General features: G+C 37.6%; 1 protein-coding gene across 1 annotated transcript; it reads right to left on the reverse strand.

The window, feature by feature from the left end:
* Positions 1–60: 60 nt before the first annotated feature.
* LOC141796402 (uncharacterized) lies at positions 61–13,560 on the reverse strand. The gene is made up of 20 exons (XM_074677490.1): positions 13,377–13,560; positions 11,529–11,687; positions 11,094–11,200; positions 10,826–10,934; positions 10,005–10,121; positions 9,857–9,918; positions 8,286–8,441; positions 7,975–8,166; positions 7,780–7,879; positions 7,557–7,698; positions 7,269–7,452; positions 6,983–7,082; positions 4,904–5,025; positions 4,769–4,800; positions 4,490–4,602; positions 4,246–4,391; positions 4,068–4,162; positions 3,912–3,990; positions 3,702–3,810; positions 61–3,231 (listed from the first exon to the last, which is right to left on the reverse strand). Exons 1-20 carry the CDS (start codon positions 13,444–13,446, stop codon positions 3,158–3,160), a joined length of 2,268 nt encoding a protein of 755 aa, XP_074533591.1. The 5' UTR covers positions 13,447–13,560; the 3' UTR covers positions 61–3,157.
* Positions 13,561–20,607: the final 7,047 nt, after the last annotated feature.

Genomic DNA, 20,607 nt, shown 5'->3' on the forward strand with positions numbered 1-20,607 from the left:
GAGCAGTTCAATGTTTAAAGGACCACTTCTCGCTAGGCAAAATGAATGTTGCTTCTGCTTGTATAATTTCAGCTTCCTTTCAAAGGCTGACGTCAGCTCGATTTTCTGTCACTGCAGAGACAACAAGGTGCATCTGGCCACCATACTTGATTCATGTTCTGTCAGCTGCTGCTATGTTCTCTGTGAAATGGTCAGATTGGGAAGTTACAGTCAAACTGTGCTGGTATAAACTTGACTTTCCATCTTGTTAAGCTGAAAACAGCCAAATTAACTAAAGAAGCACATTGCTGATCACTTTAGTGCACAATATAACTGTGGAACCTCTTGAGAGTCTGTTTAGGTCTTTATTTAGCAAACCCTGTTCTAGCCTCAAGTCTACATTAGCTTTTAGCAGTATACTTTGAGTTAAATCAAGAAAATCTCCTGTCTCATCCAGTCGGGCCTTGTAATCTGATAGAGAACTCTCTTTAAAACATTGGTAACATGGCATCACTGTGAATCTTCTAGTGCCTCTTCCTCTTTTTAAAGAATGAAGCCTAGAGGTAAATTTAGACAAGTGTAGCTTCACAGTGATCCTTGAGCCTTTATGTTTCCTCGTTTGGTGCCTTCTGCATTTTTAAATTGCACACTTTGGTTTTGTATTTCTGTTCATTGGCCTTTGTGAGGTTTTATTTCACTTCCCCCCTGAACTGTGTACTTGTAGCTTTTTAACCTGTCTCTCCACATATGAGCCTTTTGTGGCAGAATGATTCAGTTCTTAGTTTTCCTTAACACCAGTTCAAAGATGTTTGTTACATATTTATTTAATCACTTTGCTGATGTTTTGTTTATCTCCAAACTCTGAATTGTAGCAGAATGACATAATTTCATCCTTATTTTCTTTTCCTGAGTTTTGCCTGATGTTTTTTTTTTAACCTTTTCTACCTTAACATAGGCTGTTATTTTTATCCTTTTATTTTTTTACGTGTGGTCTTGTTTTTCTGAAGACTGCTGTAGTGCTGTGGTACTTTGAAAAGAAAGCAGGTGTAGGACTCTATTTAGGAACCAGGTAGAGTATGTACAGCGCACTCAGGATGTTTGATACTGTGATCAGACTCAGTCTGCAAGGCTTTGCAAAAATTCAGCTCGACTATAAGTCAACAGACTCAGCCATTTTATTTGTGAGACCAGGTACAGGTTTTGTCAAGATCTTCTGTCACTGTGGACTGTAAATCTTAAACTGCAGTCACCCTCCCTGCTGCTTGTGGTGAGTCACGTTTGCGTTTTGTTTCACCTGTCTCCTGTTTTGAAATTAAGTTTCCAGTTTCTGTTGCCTCTTGTGTCACACATTCACTGTAAATGTTGGCACAATGTTGAGCTGACTTGTCTCAAACTTACTGTATCATAAAACTCTTATTTATATCTACTGGTGAAGCAGCAGCCTGCTGCAGTATGTGCTTGGACTTGATAAATGTACTGCCTTGCTTGAGATGGGGACGTTAATATTTGCATCAGTTTTGATGTTCAAGTGAAATGATCTCTTTTGCATGTCAGTATGGTGTGCATGTCACTTTACATAAACTCTTGGGATGTCTCCTCAAAGGCAGTTGTGGCTGTAATGTACATTATGTTTTGTAATTCCTGTCTGGACAGACAATAAAACAGACAGTGCGTTTTTCAAATTGTGGTATATTGTTAATTTTCTTTCTTAGCACTGCCAGCACACTACTTTCCTCCTTTGAGGTGCCAGAGATTCAATGTCTATAAAACGTTGAATCCTCAGGGGTAATCAGGAACATTTTTGTCCTTTCATCTACTCTTTTGTTCAACTTTTGGCCATGATTTTGGTTGTGTAACTCCACATGGAATTAAATTTTGTAAGGTTTCTTTCATGGAAAATCTTAAAATTCAAATTTTAAGTATGTTTCAGAGGTCAACTGGGGGCAAATTTATTACCTTTTGAGGTAAATGGAGGACAAATATGTCCACTACTAAAGACTGCTTTAAAAACATAGCATATTGATAATTTTCTTGCACAGATCTTAAAATCAACTTCAGTTTGATTAAATTAACCAAATAATTTTCTTTATAATTCTAAAACTTTAAATGCCTTCAATCACATGATGTCACTATTTTATGGAAGAAGCACAAAATTATTTATTTTTCAGACAACTAATATTGGAGATAAGTCTTATACATACATAAGATGAGTAATAAAATTAGGTTTGATGTATTTTTTGTTCTTTTGCAGTGTCAGTTTCTTAATTTACTACCCTTTAAGGTAGACAAAACACAGAATGTAAACAGAGTGTCTCATGGAGTCCAATTGCAACCACAGTTTTTGATCGCAAAGTCAACACACAATATAATTATACTTTTTTAATTTCAGGGTTTCACTTCAAAGAAAAATTGTTCCATTTTTTATTTTTACTGTTAACCATGAGTTGGGACAATTTTCCAATTGTACATCTTTACACAAACACAGATTTCTTAATAGTAAAAACAGCTTTAGAAATACAAATGAGGATTAAAGGGGGTAAAGTAATAAAAATTATGGAATAATTGGTGTTTTTGATTAGCCTGAAGTTAACTGAAAAAATGAGAAAAAAAAAAACAAAAAAACCCATGAACCTATTGTGTTTTTTGAACAGTTTTTGATAGATGACATTTTTGTCCTCAATTTACCTCAAAGGGTTGTAAATCAAAGCTACCTATGAGGGTTGTATATGCTTATATGCTCACACAGATGTTTAATAATCCATATTCTGGATTTAGCAAATTTCATTTGAAAAAAAAAAAATACAACAGTACCTAAAACAAATGACCATTAGCAAAGAAATGCTACATCATAATTTCTATTCCTCTGCAAAAAGTACATTATTTTTCATTTGACACAAAAACAAACCATTAGTCATGTCAGGACTTATAAGTAGGTATGTCTGTTTACAGTCTGTACATCTAACAACATCTGGAAACATTTAAGTAGTCAAGACGAGTTTTATCCTCACACTGAAATTCATTGAGTGTGAAGAAGGTAACGAAACAAAACAAAACATGTTAAAGGTCAGTGTAAGGATTCACTCCTATTTAGTATAACCTTTCATTAATTGCACATTCAGGGTCCTTCATGCTTTTAAGAAGTAAAAGCTGTCTCAGCTGAAAAGCATCAGTCCTGCAGTCAGCATCCTGCTGGAGACGGAGCGTAGAAATACAGAGCCAGAAGTATAAAATAGACAAAGACCAGAGCAGTGCCTGACACAGAGACAAGACAGGAAGTAAAATTTAGTGTGGAAGCATTTTTTTTATGACGATCAACAAAATTTATGTTTCATTAAACTGATGATGGCACACACAAAATTATCATATAATACAGAAATCTTTGTCAGTCTTAATACTCTATAACTGTAACAAAATCCTGATGCTCCGAGGGAGGATAATTTATTGAGCCTGTCTGGCATTTCATGAGGAAATAGTAACATTTTATTGTTAACACTAAAGCAAAGTTTCAGCTGTAACCCTTAAGCACGAGGAACAAGCAGAGTGGATCCTTATACTCTTGTTCAATCCCTGTTTCTCTTACTGACACCTTTCGCTAGGGGGCAGCATATCATCAATTTTGTAAACTTGAAGCTTCTCGATAAACCATAAAATAATACATCAAAGATTAAGAAGTTTAAGTTATTATCTATTCAGTGAATTAAAATAAACCATGTTAAACTCACCCTGAAAATAATCAGACTTGCCGTCCATGAAGATGTAGTTGACCAGAATCACACTGAAGATGCTGGCCCACAGGTGCAGGTCACTAAATAACAGTACAAAGCCCACATTCTACAGCAAACAAAAGCCAGTGTTTGATTAGAAAAAAGGAAGTTGACACATTTTATATATATGGATGAATACATTTAAAAAAGATATAGAAGGGTTCTCACATAGAAGGCATTAAATAAGACCAGAATAGGGATCTGGAGCATGCAGACCTGGACAGCGATACAGATTCCCACCTCCAGGCTGGAAAAAAAGCAAATAATGTAGATACAGACATCATTTTAATTCATCATAGACCATTTAATTAAGACAGGACCTACCTCAGACTAATGTTGTTTTGGAGAGCAAACTGGATCCCGTTGACGATCTCTGGGATCTCAGGAACCATAGCTAGAACTGTCACTCCGATAAAATACTGCAGAAATGAAAACAAAATGTAAGCATGGCAGGAGAGCCTCTTAAACAGCTGCATTCATTAGCTCACACGCATGCCCTGACCTGAGAGATGTTGGGCTGGTTGAGGATGGGCTGGATGTGCTCAGTAGCAAGATCGGCACACGCAGACGTGAGCACAGTGGCTAAGATGAGGATGACCAGGGACCTCCAGCGGGACCAGTGGACCACTGCCCCATGGTGCCCTGTCTCTGCAAAGACAAAGAGAGGGATGACAGTATTTTAGAAAGAGTCAAAATTAATTTTTAGTTAGTAAATAATCAACTACGTAAGCAAGGAATACTCCTACCCTGCCTTTCTCCAACCTGGATGTCATAAATGTGGGAATGCGTCTTCAAAGTAAAGATCAGACCGATGATGTAGGCAGCTGGCAGGAGTGCAGACAGTGTGTACACCAGCGGCCTGAGGACAAAAACACACAAAGTTTACCACTATGTAGCTTCTTAATGCTGGCTTTTTGTATCTTGAATTAACAAGAACTATCATCAACCAGTTTAAGTTGAACTTTTTTTCAGGGCTATCTTTTTTATTTGACAGTGTATGAATTAAAAAAGGCGTTAGTACTTACTGGACATGACTGTGAAACAAGGTACCGTTGTTCTATTGGAAAAAAAAATCACATAACAGATTAAATGTACTCTAAATCAAATCATTGCTTTAATAATGATGTAATAATAAAAACACTGTAGTCACTGGTACTTACCAGATCATAGTGACAGTTGTGGCAGACAAATGGTCCACTGCTGTTTCCTGGGGTTGAGTTAGTGCAGGCGTCACACACCAGATTCCCATAAGCTTTGGAGAACAGCGTTGGTGCAAACACACCTGCCAATGCCAGACACAAAATGACACAAAACTGCACTGTTAGGCAAAGCTAGTGTCAAGACATGTTTTTGAGTCTGTTATTTTCTCTATATCCTACTAGAGGGCAGGTTAAAGAGCAGTTGGTGATCCAGAAGGTAACGTTTCTTTGGCTATGAAGATACATCAGAATCTCAAAGGTGCTTTCAGAGAGGGTTTGCATTTGACTTGAATGTGATATTTAAACAAGGTAAAAGACTCAAAGGTGGAATTTGTCAATGTTTAAACTTGTTTATTGAAACTTAATCTAGAAAAGTTCAAGGTATTCTAGTGTGAACCATTGTGCAAATATGATAATGTTATTTTCAAGGAGCCAAATCTTTGGGAGATATTAAATCCTTCAGAGAAATACTTTTTTTGATTTTATATGTGCTCTGTTTGTCACAGTAATATGACAGTATATAGACACCTTGTGGATGGTATCATCCAGATTAGCTGCAGTAGGGAGTGCTTTGGGATACCAAATAAAAAAATCCTTTTATCAACATATTTTTTTTTTGTTGTTGTTCAATTAGCAAATTTTAGTTTGTTTCCTTTCATTGCACAGCCAATGCAAAGATTCATACAAACAGATATATGAGCACTCCAGCCATCCCTCAGCCAATGGCATTTACAGGGGGATAATTTCAGTTAGATAAAAATAATCTGTTGATGAGCTGTAAAGTTTTCCAAATGTAAAACCTCCAAAAATCTGTAACTCATCAGACAAGATAAATAACTTAAATTTTCATCCACATAAAGGTGACCTGATTTAAATTTGACAGATACCCATGAAAAATCTCTCTTCACTGGCTTCCAGTAGCAGCTCGAATCAAATTCAAAGCTCTTCTTCTTGCTTACAAAACATTGACAGGAATGGCACCTGGGTCCCTCATCCAGGTCGATACTCCTTCTTGCCCACTACGCTTTGCTTGTGAAAGACGCCTGGTCCTCCCAGCCAGCGTGGCTCCAAATCACTAGCCAGACTCTTCTCCTCTGTTGTGCCCAAAAGGTGGAATGAATAACCTACCTCTATATGATCCGCAGAGAGTCCCTTTCTACTTTTAGGAGATGTCTGAAAACTCATCTGTTCAGGGAACACTTGTGCACTTAATCTGACCCTTCTCCTCTTTGCCCTTAGGGGTAGAATGAGTCAGTAGGTCTAAAACTCAGCTCTTGTGATTTTTTTAGCACTACTAATGAATGTTGTTGAAGTTTGAAGTATAGTGTTGCAGCAATTTATCGTGGTTTGATGGCTTGTTGATTATTGTATTCCCCCCCTCCTAATTTTTTTTTTTTTAAATGCACTTAATGGCAACACCTGCAGCCGAATAACATGTAGCACTGTTGTCGCACTAACTAGGTTTTTCCTTTTGTCTAATTTCTTATTTCTTGCTTGTGTTGTACGTCGCTTTGGACAAAAGCATCTGCTAAATGAAACTGTAGAACTGTAGACAGTAGAAAAAGTAGTAATAGAATTTGTTGTCGTATCCCAAAAGTTGGTAATGCAGTAAGTAAAAAAAAGTTGCTCCTGGGACTGACTAGCAGCTTCATTGAGTGGCTGTAAAATATACTAAAAACATAATGATCTCCATTTAGTTTACAGGTCAGGAAACAAATTTTGAATGTTAAATATCTGTTATGTTTAACACTATTAAAAGCTTTCATATGTTTAAACAACAGGAGGTTTAGCTGTCAAAAAACAGTGTAACTCAATCAATTGTGACCTTCATGGTTACCTTTTGTTTGACATACATTTTTTAAGGTTTGTCTTACATGTTTCATACAGACAGAGTGACCATACGGCTTCTCCTGTCTGAGAAACTGCAACTTAACAGAGTCTGTGCTGTTGTTGTTGTTGTTGTTGTTGTATGCGTCTGAAAATTTACTACAGTAAAGCCATGCGGTGCCATACCCTTCACACATATTTAAGAATACTTGCCTCCTACTGAGATGAAAAGCAAAGCAGAGCTTACTCCAGTAGATCTACTGTTGAATGTTTGCTCACTGTGTTTCAGCCCTCCAATGACCATGCAAATGCCCTGAGGAAGGACAGACAAGGAGTTTCATTGTTACTGTGCACACTGAATACATGTGTTTTACCTTGACTTCATCCAGTGAGACGTAACTGATTTAAAGATCTAATTGATGAGATCATTTGGTCTAACTCAGTTTGAAAAAGGAACAAACTGATTTAAATGTCTGAACATATACACAGCCCAGCTCACAGGGATAAAGAGGATGCATCCCAGCAGGGTACCAGTCAGCGCCGCCTTCACAACCTCCTGCAGACACGGGTTTCCTCCCTGGTGGCCCCTGAGCAGAGCTGTGATGTAAAAGGTTAACTCTGTGATGGAGCCAAAGCTTGCATTCACCACAGCACCCACCGCAAAATTACTCTGCGCTGAGATACTGCAACAACAAAAGTAAGTAAGAAAATCAGTGAGTCTTTAACATTTGGATACACTGAAACACAATTCCTTCAGTTGAATCACTTTACAGGTGAAACAGCTTACCTGGCAATGCCCATTCCTATATAATACGACAGAGGAATGATGGAGCAGATTGCTATGGCAAACTTGACTTCAGAGCTGGCATACTGGTTTTCTCTGTCAATATATCCAATCACCATTGCAACAATTACAAGAGGGAGAAGGTCTGAGACGGAGGTCAAAGATGATAACAGCTTCATATTACAGAAACAAACAGAAGTAATCCACATTTACAGATAAAGGATACTGACAGCAAACACATTGATCCCATCAACAGTGTACTTGTAGTAGTACCAGTTTGCAGCATGGTAGCAGCATAGCAGAGCTCTGGTCTCTTCGCCTTCATGCTAACAGCAAAAAAACAAGGATTCAATATTAAACCAACAGTGATTCAATGGTCTGTATTTCCTATTCAGGATAATTGATATTAAATTTTCCTTGCCTTCCTCTGTGAGCACGTTGAGACAGAGACATCCTCAGGAGGTAAAAGAAGAATGACGCCTAGTGTGCGTGCATTCATCTTGGAAACAGGGATGGTAAACACAAGGATCCAGGACAAGAAGCAGGCCAGGGAGTGGACAACCAGCAGAGGAGGATATCCCAGCAGCAGCCACACATATGTAGAGATTCGATGCTGCAAGAAGAGGATTTGATTAAAATACGCTATGGTTGACCTCTCATGAAGGAGACACTTTCTTATCTTTAATAACAACGTGCTCTTTTCTGTCTGTTATTCTTGGCGTCAGAAGTTACCCAGTAGGGAGTTTGCTGAGGTAGTGCAGGAAACTCAGTGATTGATATTTCTGTAGGTGAAGGCAGCAGGACTGGTGAGTTATCTTCTTCTGCCCCCTCCGTGTTACACTCACAGTCTGGAGCTCGCTCACAGCATCTCCTCAGTGTATTCCCAAGCTGGAATAATAACAGATGAAAGGGTTACAACAGAGACTGCGTTTATAGACAAAAAACTGCAAATCCTTACATTGGAAGAACCACTTTAATTTGGCATATCAGGTCAGGAGCCAATGTAAATACATAATCAGGTATGAAAGCTCCTGCTTTTTTTTTTTTTACACATAGTGAGATTTTAAAACATAAACAAAGAGATTACCTAAAAGAATTAAATGCGATGATTTTTTCAAAGCCTTTAATATGCATGCACTCTTGGATGCACAATCTGTGCAGACACTAAATGAAGTCAGCTGACCTCTGTCTCCAGTCAGGGGTGCAGAGGTTAAAAAGTTCAACATGGTGAGCTGCTGATGACTGACTGTGATTGTATGTCATGGTTGTTACATAGACATCAGATAATTCAATATGACACAAGTGAAGCAAGGCAAAAGAAAAGACTTAAGTGTTTCTTGTAGAAAAAAAACAACTGAAAGAGAATGGGTGCCAAAGTCAAACTGTAAGGGCAGTTTTATGACGGGAATCACATGAGCGTCTGAACTGATCTCAGCTCTGAACGACTCCTTGAACACTTAGTTGATGTCTGACACAGATTATAAGAAAGTCAGAGTAAAATCAGTGTTTGCAATTATGAAATTTCAAGTCACTGTTGAAATTAAAAAGGGCTTAAAAATGACCTCTGAGGAATGCCAGAATGACATTTACTGGATGAGATGACAAACTTGACAACTATTGATTGAAAATCGAAATTAATAAACTCTACCATCGAAACAGGAATCCGCATCTAATTTTTTTTTTACCACCCATTAAGAGAAACAACAGACAAACAAGAGGACAAAAACAATATAATACGTAGGAAATACGATGGTACAGTACAGTACATCCAGCACATGACATCCACGTGCAGCTGCTGCGGTGCCGTATGAGTGATATCTATAAGTTGTGTAATACAGGTAACACACCTCAATTTTAAGAAAACAGAGCAACTTTGTACAAGAAGTGAATTATGAGGCAAATTTTGACCGTAGGAGTGCAAAGTGTGTTCTGTGACACATACACACAAACATTACCAAAAGACAACATAAATACATATTGTCAGTAAAAACAAACTTTGAGACTAAGAAAACAGAATATACCGGTCTAAAACAAGTGGTTTACCACTTATGGAACCGGTATGCCGGTTAAAAAAAACTGTAATTTTCCAGGAGGAAGTGGTATATTCCATTCAGATAGAAGTGGTTTACCAGATAACACTCATTACTTTCCCTTTCACTCAAAAAAACTGAAGAAACTTTCAGTTTTAGCACCACTCTAGAAAAATATGATACCATGAAAGAATATTTATAAGATTTACTTCTGATTTTAACAGGAAAAGGAGGAGGACAAAATCTTAAACATCTACAGAGCTAGAATGTTACCTCATGGATAGACTTGCCGAATGGCCACAGGAAGTAGCAGGACAACTTCAAGCAGAGCTTGCCTGAAAAGTGAGAGAAAAGAATGAATGATACCATCTTTGAACAATAAAAGACATAATTACACTACCATGCACACTGTCCCACCTACCGTACGGTACACCAGTGATCGTGATGAACATCAGTATGCTGACTAGGAAATACGCCATAGAGACCCACCAACCAAAGAGAAGCATATACACAACATTTCCACATGTGATAAGATGACCTGAAACAAACAAACCAGACTGTGAGAAAAAGTAACTAGTTCTTTCCTAACCCTAATCGTAACCCTAACCCATCAACAGTTATAATTTACTTCCATATAATATACCCAAACAGCATTATGACTCTAACTGAGGTTAAGGTCCTCATCAGGTTTATACTTAAGAACTGATCTCTACTCTGCTCTGTTGACGAACACATTTTTCAATACACAAAAGAGTTCCTTTAAACTCACAATAAAGCTATTGATAACATGTTATTACATTATATTATCCCACATATTAATGTGTTATGATCAAAATGATCATTCCTATCTGCAATCCTCTGCTGAGCTACTTCCTGTGCTGTAGTGTGAATAAAACTTCTAGTTAAGTACAGAGTTATTAAAAGGCACTATAGACACATCTAAAAACTTGTTTAAAAGTTTCACTGTTCCTTTTTTACAACTTCACTTTCACACAAATTAGGGGATCATCTACTGTCTGCCCTTCACCTTTTTTTTTTTTTTTCATTAACATCTACACCTCTGCCCTAAAGTTCTGGTAACAACAATAAAAAGAAGACAATCAGAGATGTGTTTTTAATCCCAATAGAAGTCAGTATGCCAAAGGTTTATTTCTAAAGTTTTTGTTAGTGACAAATGTCATATCAAACCTAGGAACAACTTCAACACAAGTCTCACACACTGGGTAGATTCATAAAGTGTACCTGAATATGGTTTAATGATCTTCAGTTCAGAGTAGAGCTCTTTGACAACGTCTGACCTGACCTCAAATGGGCGCTCTGTCACATGACTTTTCCATTTTCTGAAACCAAACTGACACGGAAACAAACATCACTTTATTACTGTAACATTATGACTTTAATCTTGAAATACAATAATTTATTCTTTAAACATTACAAGTGTTGCTGTTTTTTAAATTTAACTTTATTATACTGTAGTCTTATTTCTCCGTCATAGTCTCGGACTTCTTACTCTGTAGTTGTTGACCAGTTTGTTTGCTTCCACTTCGTTTTCTGCTCTGATGGTTTTCTTGCTTTGAATCTCTACCCAGCCGTCATCACAGGCATGGTGGCTTGGACCTGAAACATCCCGTAACAACACAACATGAAAACCACTCAAACATCACATTATAACTGTCTTTATCCATTCTAATGAACCCCATTCAACAGGGTAGTGGTTGGTGTATTGGAGAGCCGTGTACTGCAAGGTGTTCTTAACATTTTGTCCACTCCATTAATATACAGGAAGACAGCAAAATACTGAAACACTTTGCGACTTTACAAGGTCCAGCAGTAATAGTGTGCATGACATTGTATAGGTGGTCTTCATTTTATAATGTATCTGTGTAAATGTTTGACAACAGACTGCTTTAAAAATAGTTAAAGCAAGTTGGTGCACAGTACTCACAGGCATGTGCAGATATACATTTAGTTGTGCAAAGAGAAGGACAGGTGGAGGGATGTGAAAAGGGACTAAAAGAGTCTGTTGAGTTGAGTCGACCATGCAATGGCTCATAGCTTGATTCATTGTTGGAACCATCCTGGGGATCACACTGCCGTGAAGGATCTGCAACAATAAGCAGGAATGTACTCAAAACAAAACACAGTAAAACAAAAAATGTATTTAATAGTAACAGTATTAATTTTGAATGTGTATTAACATGATTACATCAGGCACTTGCAATTACTGTTAATTGCAGTAAAATCGTGCTAATTGTTGATTTTGAATGTGCACGTTTTAATCTTAAAGTTGACACGTTTCCCCCTGTTATTACAGGAGAGCTGGCTTCTAGGACCAGTTTTGGAGTCAATCACCAGAGCCAGCTCTAAATGATTTTGGCTTCACTCAGTCTTCACATTTGGGTCCAGTATTTTTGCACATTGTACTATTTAAAAACAGCTCAGCTGAATAATAATTATTGAATTCCAGAAAAATGAGCTCAAGAAGCTAAGAAGCTAAAACCAGCAATTAAATCAGTCAGTGAAGCATTCAGAGAAAATACTTTCCTTTGATCCACTCAATTAGATTGGCAGACTTATTTTGCAGCTTTTCTTTTAATGTCATTATATCACATGCTCCAATGTACATAAATAGAACTCAGATTGAAGGGGTGCACATTTTTCTAAGGAAATTTGGTTTAATGATTTATTGGAAAGATTAGAAAACTTCTGAAATTCTCAGACTCATACAAGCAAAGTCTTTGTTTAATGAACAATATCCACATCTCCATCTGATGGTGGTCTTGTCAGTGACACAGTCTGCACTGCAGTCCTTTCATTATAGTGGAGAGTCAGACACCTGATCTCAAAATAAATAGGCCTACTGAACTGCTCAGAAATATAACTATTTGAATTTGTTCTGCAGGGCTTAAAGAAGCATGACAGCAATTAACTTAAAAGCCAATCACCCAGGCCAGCTCAATACATCTCAAAGATTTATCTTTCATGAGATGCTGGCAAAAAGGAATCCAACAAACCACTGCTGTCACAGCCAGGCTGTTACTTCCCCTTTAAAACTTTTCGAAGCAGTGCTCACACGTTTTAGGTGTCTAGTTTTGCTTCCTCTTCTGCTTTTAAAATGCTTCCTGAGAAAAGGAAGAAAGTGATTCTGCACCTGAAGAATCACTTATGTTGCTACTAAACGGGTGACCAAAAGGTCTGCAGGGTGGGGGACTGAAACATTATTAACAAGCAGTCCCTTTAATGACCACTTATATATCTATATATAATTTTTGACAGCAAATTCGACACAACAGTCAAACTTTGACGACTTAAAATTAACTTAAAGCCTGATAATTATTGAGTAGTACAGTAGAGTATTGATCCAGTTCTTGACATTTTGGATACAAAACAATAGCAGATAGATTAGTCAGCTCATTTAATCTGCAGCCTGGCTGCATAATGGCAGCAGATAAAACGCTCGTCTAGCAGATACATCACAATCAAGGTGCACTTTTATTGACATATAGGTACAGACAGACACGGTCGCTACCAGCACACACACCCACCATACACTCTCATATTTGGGGGCGTGGAGCTCGTCGTAATCAAAACGACGTGACTGTCCCATTGAACAACGATTGAACGTCTTGTTACTGTCCATTCATATACTGTCACACTCAGCGTCTTCACAAAATGCATCCATAATTAAAATGGAGAACGTATTCGCTTTTTTTTCTAGCAACGCATGCGACTTACTACAAATTAAGTTTTTTTTTCACCATAACATAAGCAAAAATAGAGCTCTGGCCCTCACCTTGTGTGTGTTCAACCGGCCTCCTCCGACAGTTTGAAGTGTCCACGCTGTGAGTAGATGACATAGACATTATAGAAACGCAGTACCTAACGGTTAAGACTCAGGTCAGCTGCTCTGTACAGCTCACAGAGAACAGTCGCAGCCGTCGCTCTGCTCAAGGAGTAGGACGTAGCTTCACGCAGAGATTTAGGCCACAGGGGATTATGGGGGATGTAGTCTTCCCAGGCTTCCGCTGTCGAATGATCGAAAGGTCCAATAGTATCACGTGTTGTCCTGTTCTATGTATGTGTGTGATATATATATATATATATATATATATATATATATATATATATATATATATATATATATATATATATATATATATATATATATATATATATATATATATATATATGAGGAAGAAAGATAGAGAAAGAGAGAGAGAGAGGTATGGATATATAACTAATTTGACAGCACTTACACAGCACTTTTTCTTTTTCCTGTATGGTGAAAGGAAAGTGCTACAGATATAAATAAACCTGATACCCAGTAGGCTATTTAGTTGACTATATAAAGAATCCCTTTTTAAGCTTTTTGAAAGCTATTAGCAGACAATTTTACAAAAATATTAATGATTTTTAACGATAGTATGTCCGGCGTTACAAATGAATAAAGACTACTGCCCTGATCACAACCATTTTTTTTTTCACGTTTCCCATCAACATGAACTGTTAGTTCCCTAAATATGTGGTAGTGGTAGGTTCTCAAACAGTAGTGTAATACAAACATGCCATTTCCATTGCTCTAAGCTGTCTTCTAGCGCCATCAAGTGTAATTTACCTGGTATTGTAGGTTTCTACAGTATACGAACCTCTGAATTTTTCTTTTGTCTATAATCAAAGACTGACCTGGTTTAACATAGCAACTCAGCAGAACTGTCGAACTTTTCTTTCTGGCTCAAACACCATTGAATAGGGAAATCTTGAATTTGTACCTCATCTCTTTATTATACTTGAATGGTAATAACAGGATGTTTGGAATAACTGTGGTTGAAAGTTTGTCATTATCCAGTTCAGTTCCTACTTTTCATTCTTTGTCTTAGTGTTAAACATAAAGCAGAGGACAGTTTAAAGAGCTTTAAAGAGCCCTTTTTTTTATCAGCAAAGACTGATATTAATGTCTGTTGATTGGGAGAAGCTGTTCTCATAACAATACACAGGTTGCTGTCACATTAATAGAAACATCCAGATGGTGTAACTTGGACACATTATTAGTGATGGACCCAGGGTTGTAGTATTTTGCTGGTTACAAGATTGTCAGACACCCTCACCTGGGTTGACCAAAACCAGGGTTTATCAGTCACCAGTTTGTGTCCTGTCAACATGCTATCACCCCTCCTGATCTACAACCACTGTGACTGCCTGGACTGCCCTGGATATCACCAGCAGCCAACCTCAGCAGGTTCACAGCGGGCTCTCAACTATTCCCCTCTGCAGGCCTCTTTCAGTCACAGGCCTTGTCCCCTATTTTCTATGCACTATTTTCTGTGAAATATCAGATTTTTGACCAAATCTGGCCTGAATGATTTGCTGACATTATTTTCTGGGAAGCATTTATATCCCAACTTTTAATTGGTTTCAGCACCAGTTTGAATGACAGGTTTTTGTCATGGGAAATCTTGGACACTGATGCTATCTTAATGATCCAAATAATAGTGAGAGCTTACTACATTCTTTTTAGAACTTTTTTGGAAATATAAAATGTTAATGGAAATGATAGTGGTGTCACTCATGTTAAGGGAACCGTCACCATTCTTTTTGTTGAAGTCAGTTCAGTGTCATTTCTATATGAAGTCATGTGAACAACAGAAAGCAATGGCAATACAATCGTTTTTGAGGCCCTGAACGCCAAGCAGTGCAAGGACCCTGTTGAAAATACTTTCATTTATTGCATCCTCAGATGCTTGGACATGTCAAAGCTCTTAGTCATGGGAACAACACTGAGATGGAAGGGACACTATTGATATATGTTGCCTATGTTTTATTTAATCATCCAGTAAACTAAAGGGCGGCCTCTTTTTATAAATCTGCTGAAATCTACAGTTGCTGGTCTATTGTAGAAAGTAAGGTGAATTTAATTTTTCATAAGTTACCCCAAAAAGAGATTAGTGCCTTCTCTCTCACCCCTATTCTCAGCCCCATATAAATCTTTGACCTTTACTGCTAAAGACAAACAGCTGACTGCTGCAAGTTATAACAAGCCGTCATGGGCTACACTTGCAAAACAAACATTTACCAAATAGATTTTGAGGCTACGTAGACCTCAAAAAAGGTTTGCATGACCTAAGTGTTTGACTTGGCAAAACATTTAAATGTCACATTATCATTCAACTCAGTGACTGAAACACATGTTTTTTTTGTTTCAGTGTCTAACAAAAAGCCCTCTGAACTTGCTGAAGGCTTACCACAAAATCCCCTTGGGGAAAAAAAAGGAAAAAACACTAAAAACTACCCTCTGGGTTTGAGTGGCTACCGAAAAGATGGTTGACTGTGATTGGTGACTTGGCGTCAGGGGTGGGGTTTTATTTCAACATCAAGTTAAGTAGCATAAAAGTCTAAGAGCTCATGTACATTTTGTGGCTTTCAGTGTCAAACTACAGATAAACTATGTTAAGGCAACAGAGAGTCACGCCCTTGATGGTTTTAGCACTGCTGGGATACTTATTTTGGATGGGGGTGGTAGCCCAGGACTCATGGCAGAAGCCTGCACCAGCTGTGTCAATGATCGCTCCAGCTCCTCAGATGCAACAGGTCTCCTACGCTCCTCAAAAGCATCAGGCTCTTGGACTTCCTCAGACGCAACAGGTCTACCAAGCTCCTCAAAAGCATCAGGCTACCGGACTTCCTCAGACAGAACAGGTCCACCAAGCTCCTCAAATGAATCAGGCTCCTCAAATGAATCAGACGCAACAGGTCCATCAAGCTCCGCAGGTCCAGGCACCTCAAAAGCATTTGGCTCCAAGATACCCCCAAATGCCACAGTTCCAGGCTTCTCAGGTGTTGAGGCTTCGAGATTTCCTCAAAGGCTACAAACCCAATCCTCTGACATGCCTCAGACTCCTTAATACCAACATACCAATATTGTCTTAATTTAACTGAGACTGTTTGGTGTCAGCCAAAAAATAATGCTTTTATTTTATCAGACAGTCCTGGAGAGCATTATCAGGTATGAAATGTCAGTTTGGTTTTGTTATCCCTCTGTGCAGTCCAAATCCAAGCTATAGTGTCTGGTACAGTCTGCCATGAAGGTGATGGGGAGGACTGGTAAACTCTTCCTCCTGACAATCTTTGAGCAGGCTGTACTCAGACAGGGGTAGAGAGTTCTGCTGGACCCATCATGCATCCTTTACTCTGAGCATGAGGTTCTGCCTTCTGGCAGGAGGTATGTGGGGGGTATGCAATAGTATCTTAGAGTATTGGTTGTTGTTGTTTCTGTTCTTTTATGTCAGTGGGTTTGTGCAATATGGACATTGTCCAAAGTGTTGAACTGTATGTGTGTATAGGACATTGTGCATATGTTAATGGGTTCGTTATTTATTTATTATTATTTATGAAGGGAGTTTAAAGTCAGTACTGAGTCCACAACAAATTTCCCCAAGGGGACAATAAAGTTTATTCTATTCTATTGTATTCTATTCTATTCTATTCTATTCTATTCTATTCTATTCTATTCTAACTTTGTTCTGTATCTACCCAGGTGTCCATACAGAGATGATCACTACCTGTCATCACTGGTTCCTGTGGGCCCCTCTTCTGGTGTACACTTCCCAAGTCATCACAGGCAATTTATTTTCAAAATTTTTACCTTTGTGGACCCCAATTCAATGATAAACATGAGGGAGCAAGTCATAAATACACATCGACTCATACAAAACTCAATACAGAGCTACATTTTTACCCAATCCTTTCATACATTACCTTGGCTAACACTGTGTCTCTTCTTCAGGTGTAGTTTCACTGCTATACTGAGGTTTGCAATGCTGCATCGGAATGTGAACCAGAAGAGTTTCATATAGTATCAGTCAGCATGTACCCATATCTGACATTTTATATGTTTCTGTTTCTGCAGAGAGAGACATTACAGCTTTTAACCAGATGACTGCTGAGCCAAAGGTTGTGGCTTCTGTTGGACCTGTGATCATTTTTCCTGATGATCGATAAATGCCCCAGTGCTGAGACCAATAACATGGATGTGAACATCAAAAAGATTTTTTTAAGTTGTGATGAACAGTGTATTTCTTTTTTTTTGTTACATTTGCACTGATGATAGTTGAGACAAAAGTTTTTCAGATATCTGTAGTCTGAGTTTTCTTTTCAAGTGAATGTATATAAATACACACACACACACACACACACACACACACACACACACACACACACACACACACACACACACACACACACACACACACACACACACACACACACACACACACACACACACACATAGGTATATGTATTACAACCTCCAAGACAAGGTCAGCTGCTTTTTTTCATATAGTGTGACATACTCATTTTAATAGACTGCTGTCTGGACCTCTTTCTGCAAAATAAATTAATAAAAACAGTCAATGCAAACTTTTTCTTTCATAGTGTATCATCTATATTTGAATTAGCCAGTTATCACTGGTTTTGTACCTAATGGTAAAAACGTAGAAGTACAATTGTGCATTAGCTCAAACAGAGGCAGTAAAATATACTAAGTCTCTCATACAAGGATTGAACTAGAGATACTGACAATCACATTTGGGTACTGCCCTACCCCTACATTAACAGTATTATGCAAAGAAAGAATATAACTTTCCATTTTATTACATAAGGGGAACTTTAGGGTATTTTTACACCACATGATCTCAGCACACCAATTTATTTACTTATTGTAAATAAATTGGTGTTTATTGTACTAAGACTAAATGAGAAATATTTCTGATATAGCCTCAGTAACAAGTGTTTGTTCTGTATCAAATATTTACAGGAATTACCAGTTTAGCCAAGCCAGCAGAGTAGAATCTTATTGAGACATAGTCCTCCTTACTGTCCTAGACTGTGACCTTTAGTTCAGTAGTAAATGTCAACCTTTTTCTGTCCCTTATGTTTCCTGTGTCTTCTCAGATGTCTTTATTTTAAAAGAAAAAAAAGAAAACACAGAAGTATAGAAAATGCCGTGTTTGACATTCAGAGCCAGATGGGGTGAATATTAGGGTGAATTCAATAGAGAAAAAGTTTTGTGTTTCCTTGAGCAAAACATTTCCACTTTAATTAGCTGGGTTGCTGTTATCAAAAAGATGGATTACAAGTGACAGCTTTCCACTAATGTAATCAATGAATTTCAGATGACAAGCAGCAAGTCCCTATCTGTTAGGAAGTCTAATATTGATCATCAGATGACTTCACTGTGACCCCAGATGAAATGCATAACAATTTCTCACATGCAGAAATTGTTTTCATATTGTTATATTGCCATTTTAATATGGGGTCTAAAGGACATTTACTCTCTTTTGGATACAAACTTTTTGAGAGACTTATTGTTGCAAAACAGTGTGTCAAAATGTATTTCTCATTTCCAAGTGTGGGCTAAATTGCAAACATGCAGTATTTGCCTGTTGTTGTCTGTTGATTTTTTTCCTCTGTTTCTCAAAATGTCACCTGTTGTGTGATGACATATTAATCACTTTGTTGTAGTCATCACCTAAACATCAATAGTAATACAATGATAAGAAATAGTGGTAACACCTAGGACCGTCTTGTAAAGTTTTTGAAATATAGGTTTAATGTTGTATTTTCTTTTTAAGATGTCCTGACCTGCAAAATTTTTATGGCATCTATCTTGAGATTGTAAACCAGTCACTTAGGTGTTTTGAAATGATAACTGTTGTATCCTTAGTAAAAAGTATCCCTGGTGAAAGAGAATAAAGGCTGTTGAAACTTGTCTGTGGGGAGATTAGGCCTGTGAAACAACCTCAACCAAATCTGACTCTTATTTTTTTTTTTAACTGACTTCAAAGTCGGAGTTCAGATGTTAATATCAGGATTATGGTTTTAAACACAAATTTAATCTCAGGCAGCTTTTAGAAAACGTCAGATTTTCATTCATCAATCCTGTTTCTAAAAGTTGGGTGGAATCATAGACTGTATAATATATATCTTTGACAAATTAATTTTACTTGTGTTTTATGTCTATTCCTTTATCTTTTATCTTATTCACTCTCCTGTACAGCGCTTTGTTTTAACTATGGTTGTTTTTTAAAGTGCTTAACAAATAAAGTTGGATTGGATTGGACACAGCCCCCACAGCGTAACCCATCTGTTTCCTGATGCAGAGTAATGGAGCCAATTGTCAGAGGGCATATTGGAAATGCTGACTCAATAGGTGGCCTTTGAGCCCCTTTTCTTACGACTATAGGATGCCAGACCTGTCAGTCACATGAACTGTGCCTCTGATTGGGTAGAAACTTGTGATCTTAATATGTTCTTGTCTGCTGAGTTAGAAAAATAAATCACCTCTGTGCATTGTGTGCCAGCAGAGTGTAGTTTTTTGAACCAGGCAGTAAATGTTTTTTTAATGCCGTAAAAGTCTGTTTTGTTTTGTTTTGTTTTGGGTTTTTTTTTTGGCTTGATGTGAATATGGTTTCTAGTCTTTCTCTACCCAGCCTCAAGCAGACTGTCAAACTGCAAATTTTAGCTCTGTTGCATAGGTTTCATTTTATTAAACCGGATGTTGCCCCTTAGGTGAAATTTATTTTTCATCAATAATTCAAGTTAAGTTGAAAAGTGAAAGTGCTTATAAGTCTCAACCAGAGAACAACTTTTGTGTTTTCAATAAAGTTCCAACAAGAAAAAAAAGGAAACAATAAAAGTCATTTTCTGGATATCACAACATATAATTTCAGTCCAAGACGTTTATTCATTCACTAAGAGTTAACACCAATATCCCTGACTATATGATTTAATTGATGGAATAGGATCTGAGAGAGCCCCCTGATGTTGATTGAGTTTCAGTGAAATGTAGTGAATCGATAATGAAGTAGTTTCTTTGATTCTTTCAGTGAACTTAACAAGATACGAGTGACACATCAACCTATCCTCTTTTGCTCACACATAGGTTGTACCACAAACTGTTAAAGTATAATAAAAGAGCTCAACCTTTCAGGCTATAACTGTAATGCCAAACTGTGACGTGTTATATTGAA

The sequence above is a fragment of the Halichoeres trimaculatus genome, unplaced genomic scaffold (assembly GCF_033239565.1).
Source record: "Halichoeres trimaculatus isolate MK-OKI-2021-1 unplaced genomic scaffold, fHalTri1.1 fHalTri1_scaffold_10, whole genome shotgun sequence".
NCBI lineage: Eukaryota > Metazoa > Chordata > Actinopteri > Labriformes > Labridae > Halichoeres > Halichoeres trimaculatus.

Excerpts from the sequence above, each read along its gene's own strand:
- LOC141796402 (XM_074677490.1), bottom strand. The coding sequence starts at position 13,446 with ATGTCTATGTCATCTACTCACAGCGTGGACACTTCAAACTGTCGGAGG. Across the intron at positions 4,392-4,489 it reads CCAGGTTGGAGAAAGGCAGG|AGACAGGGCACCATGGGGCA; the intron begins GTAGGAGTATTC and ends TTGTCTTTGCAG. Across the intron at positions 3,811-3,911 it reads TCTTATTTAATGCCTTCTAT|AATGTGGGCTTTGTACTGTT; the intron begins GTGAGAACCCTT and ends TGTTTGCTGTAG.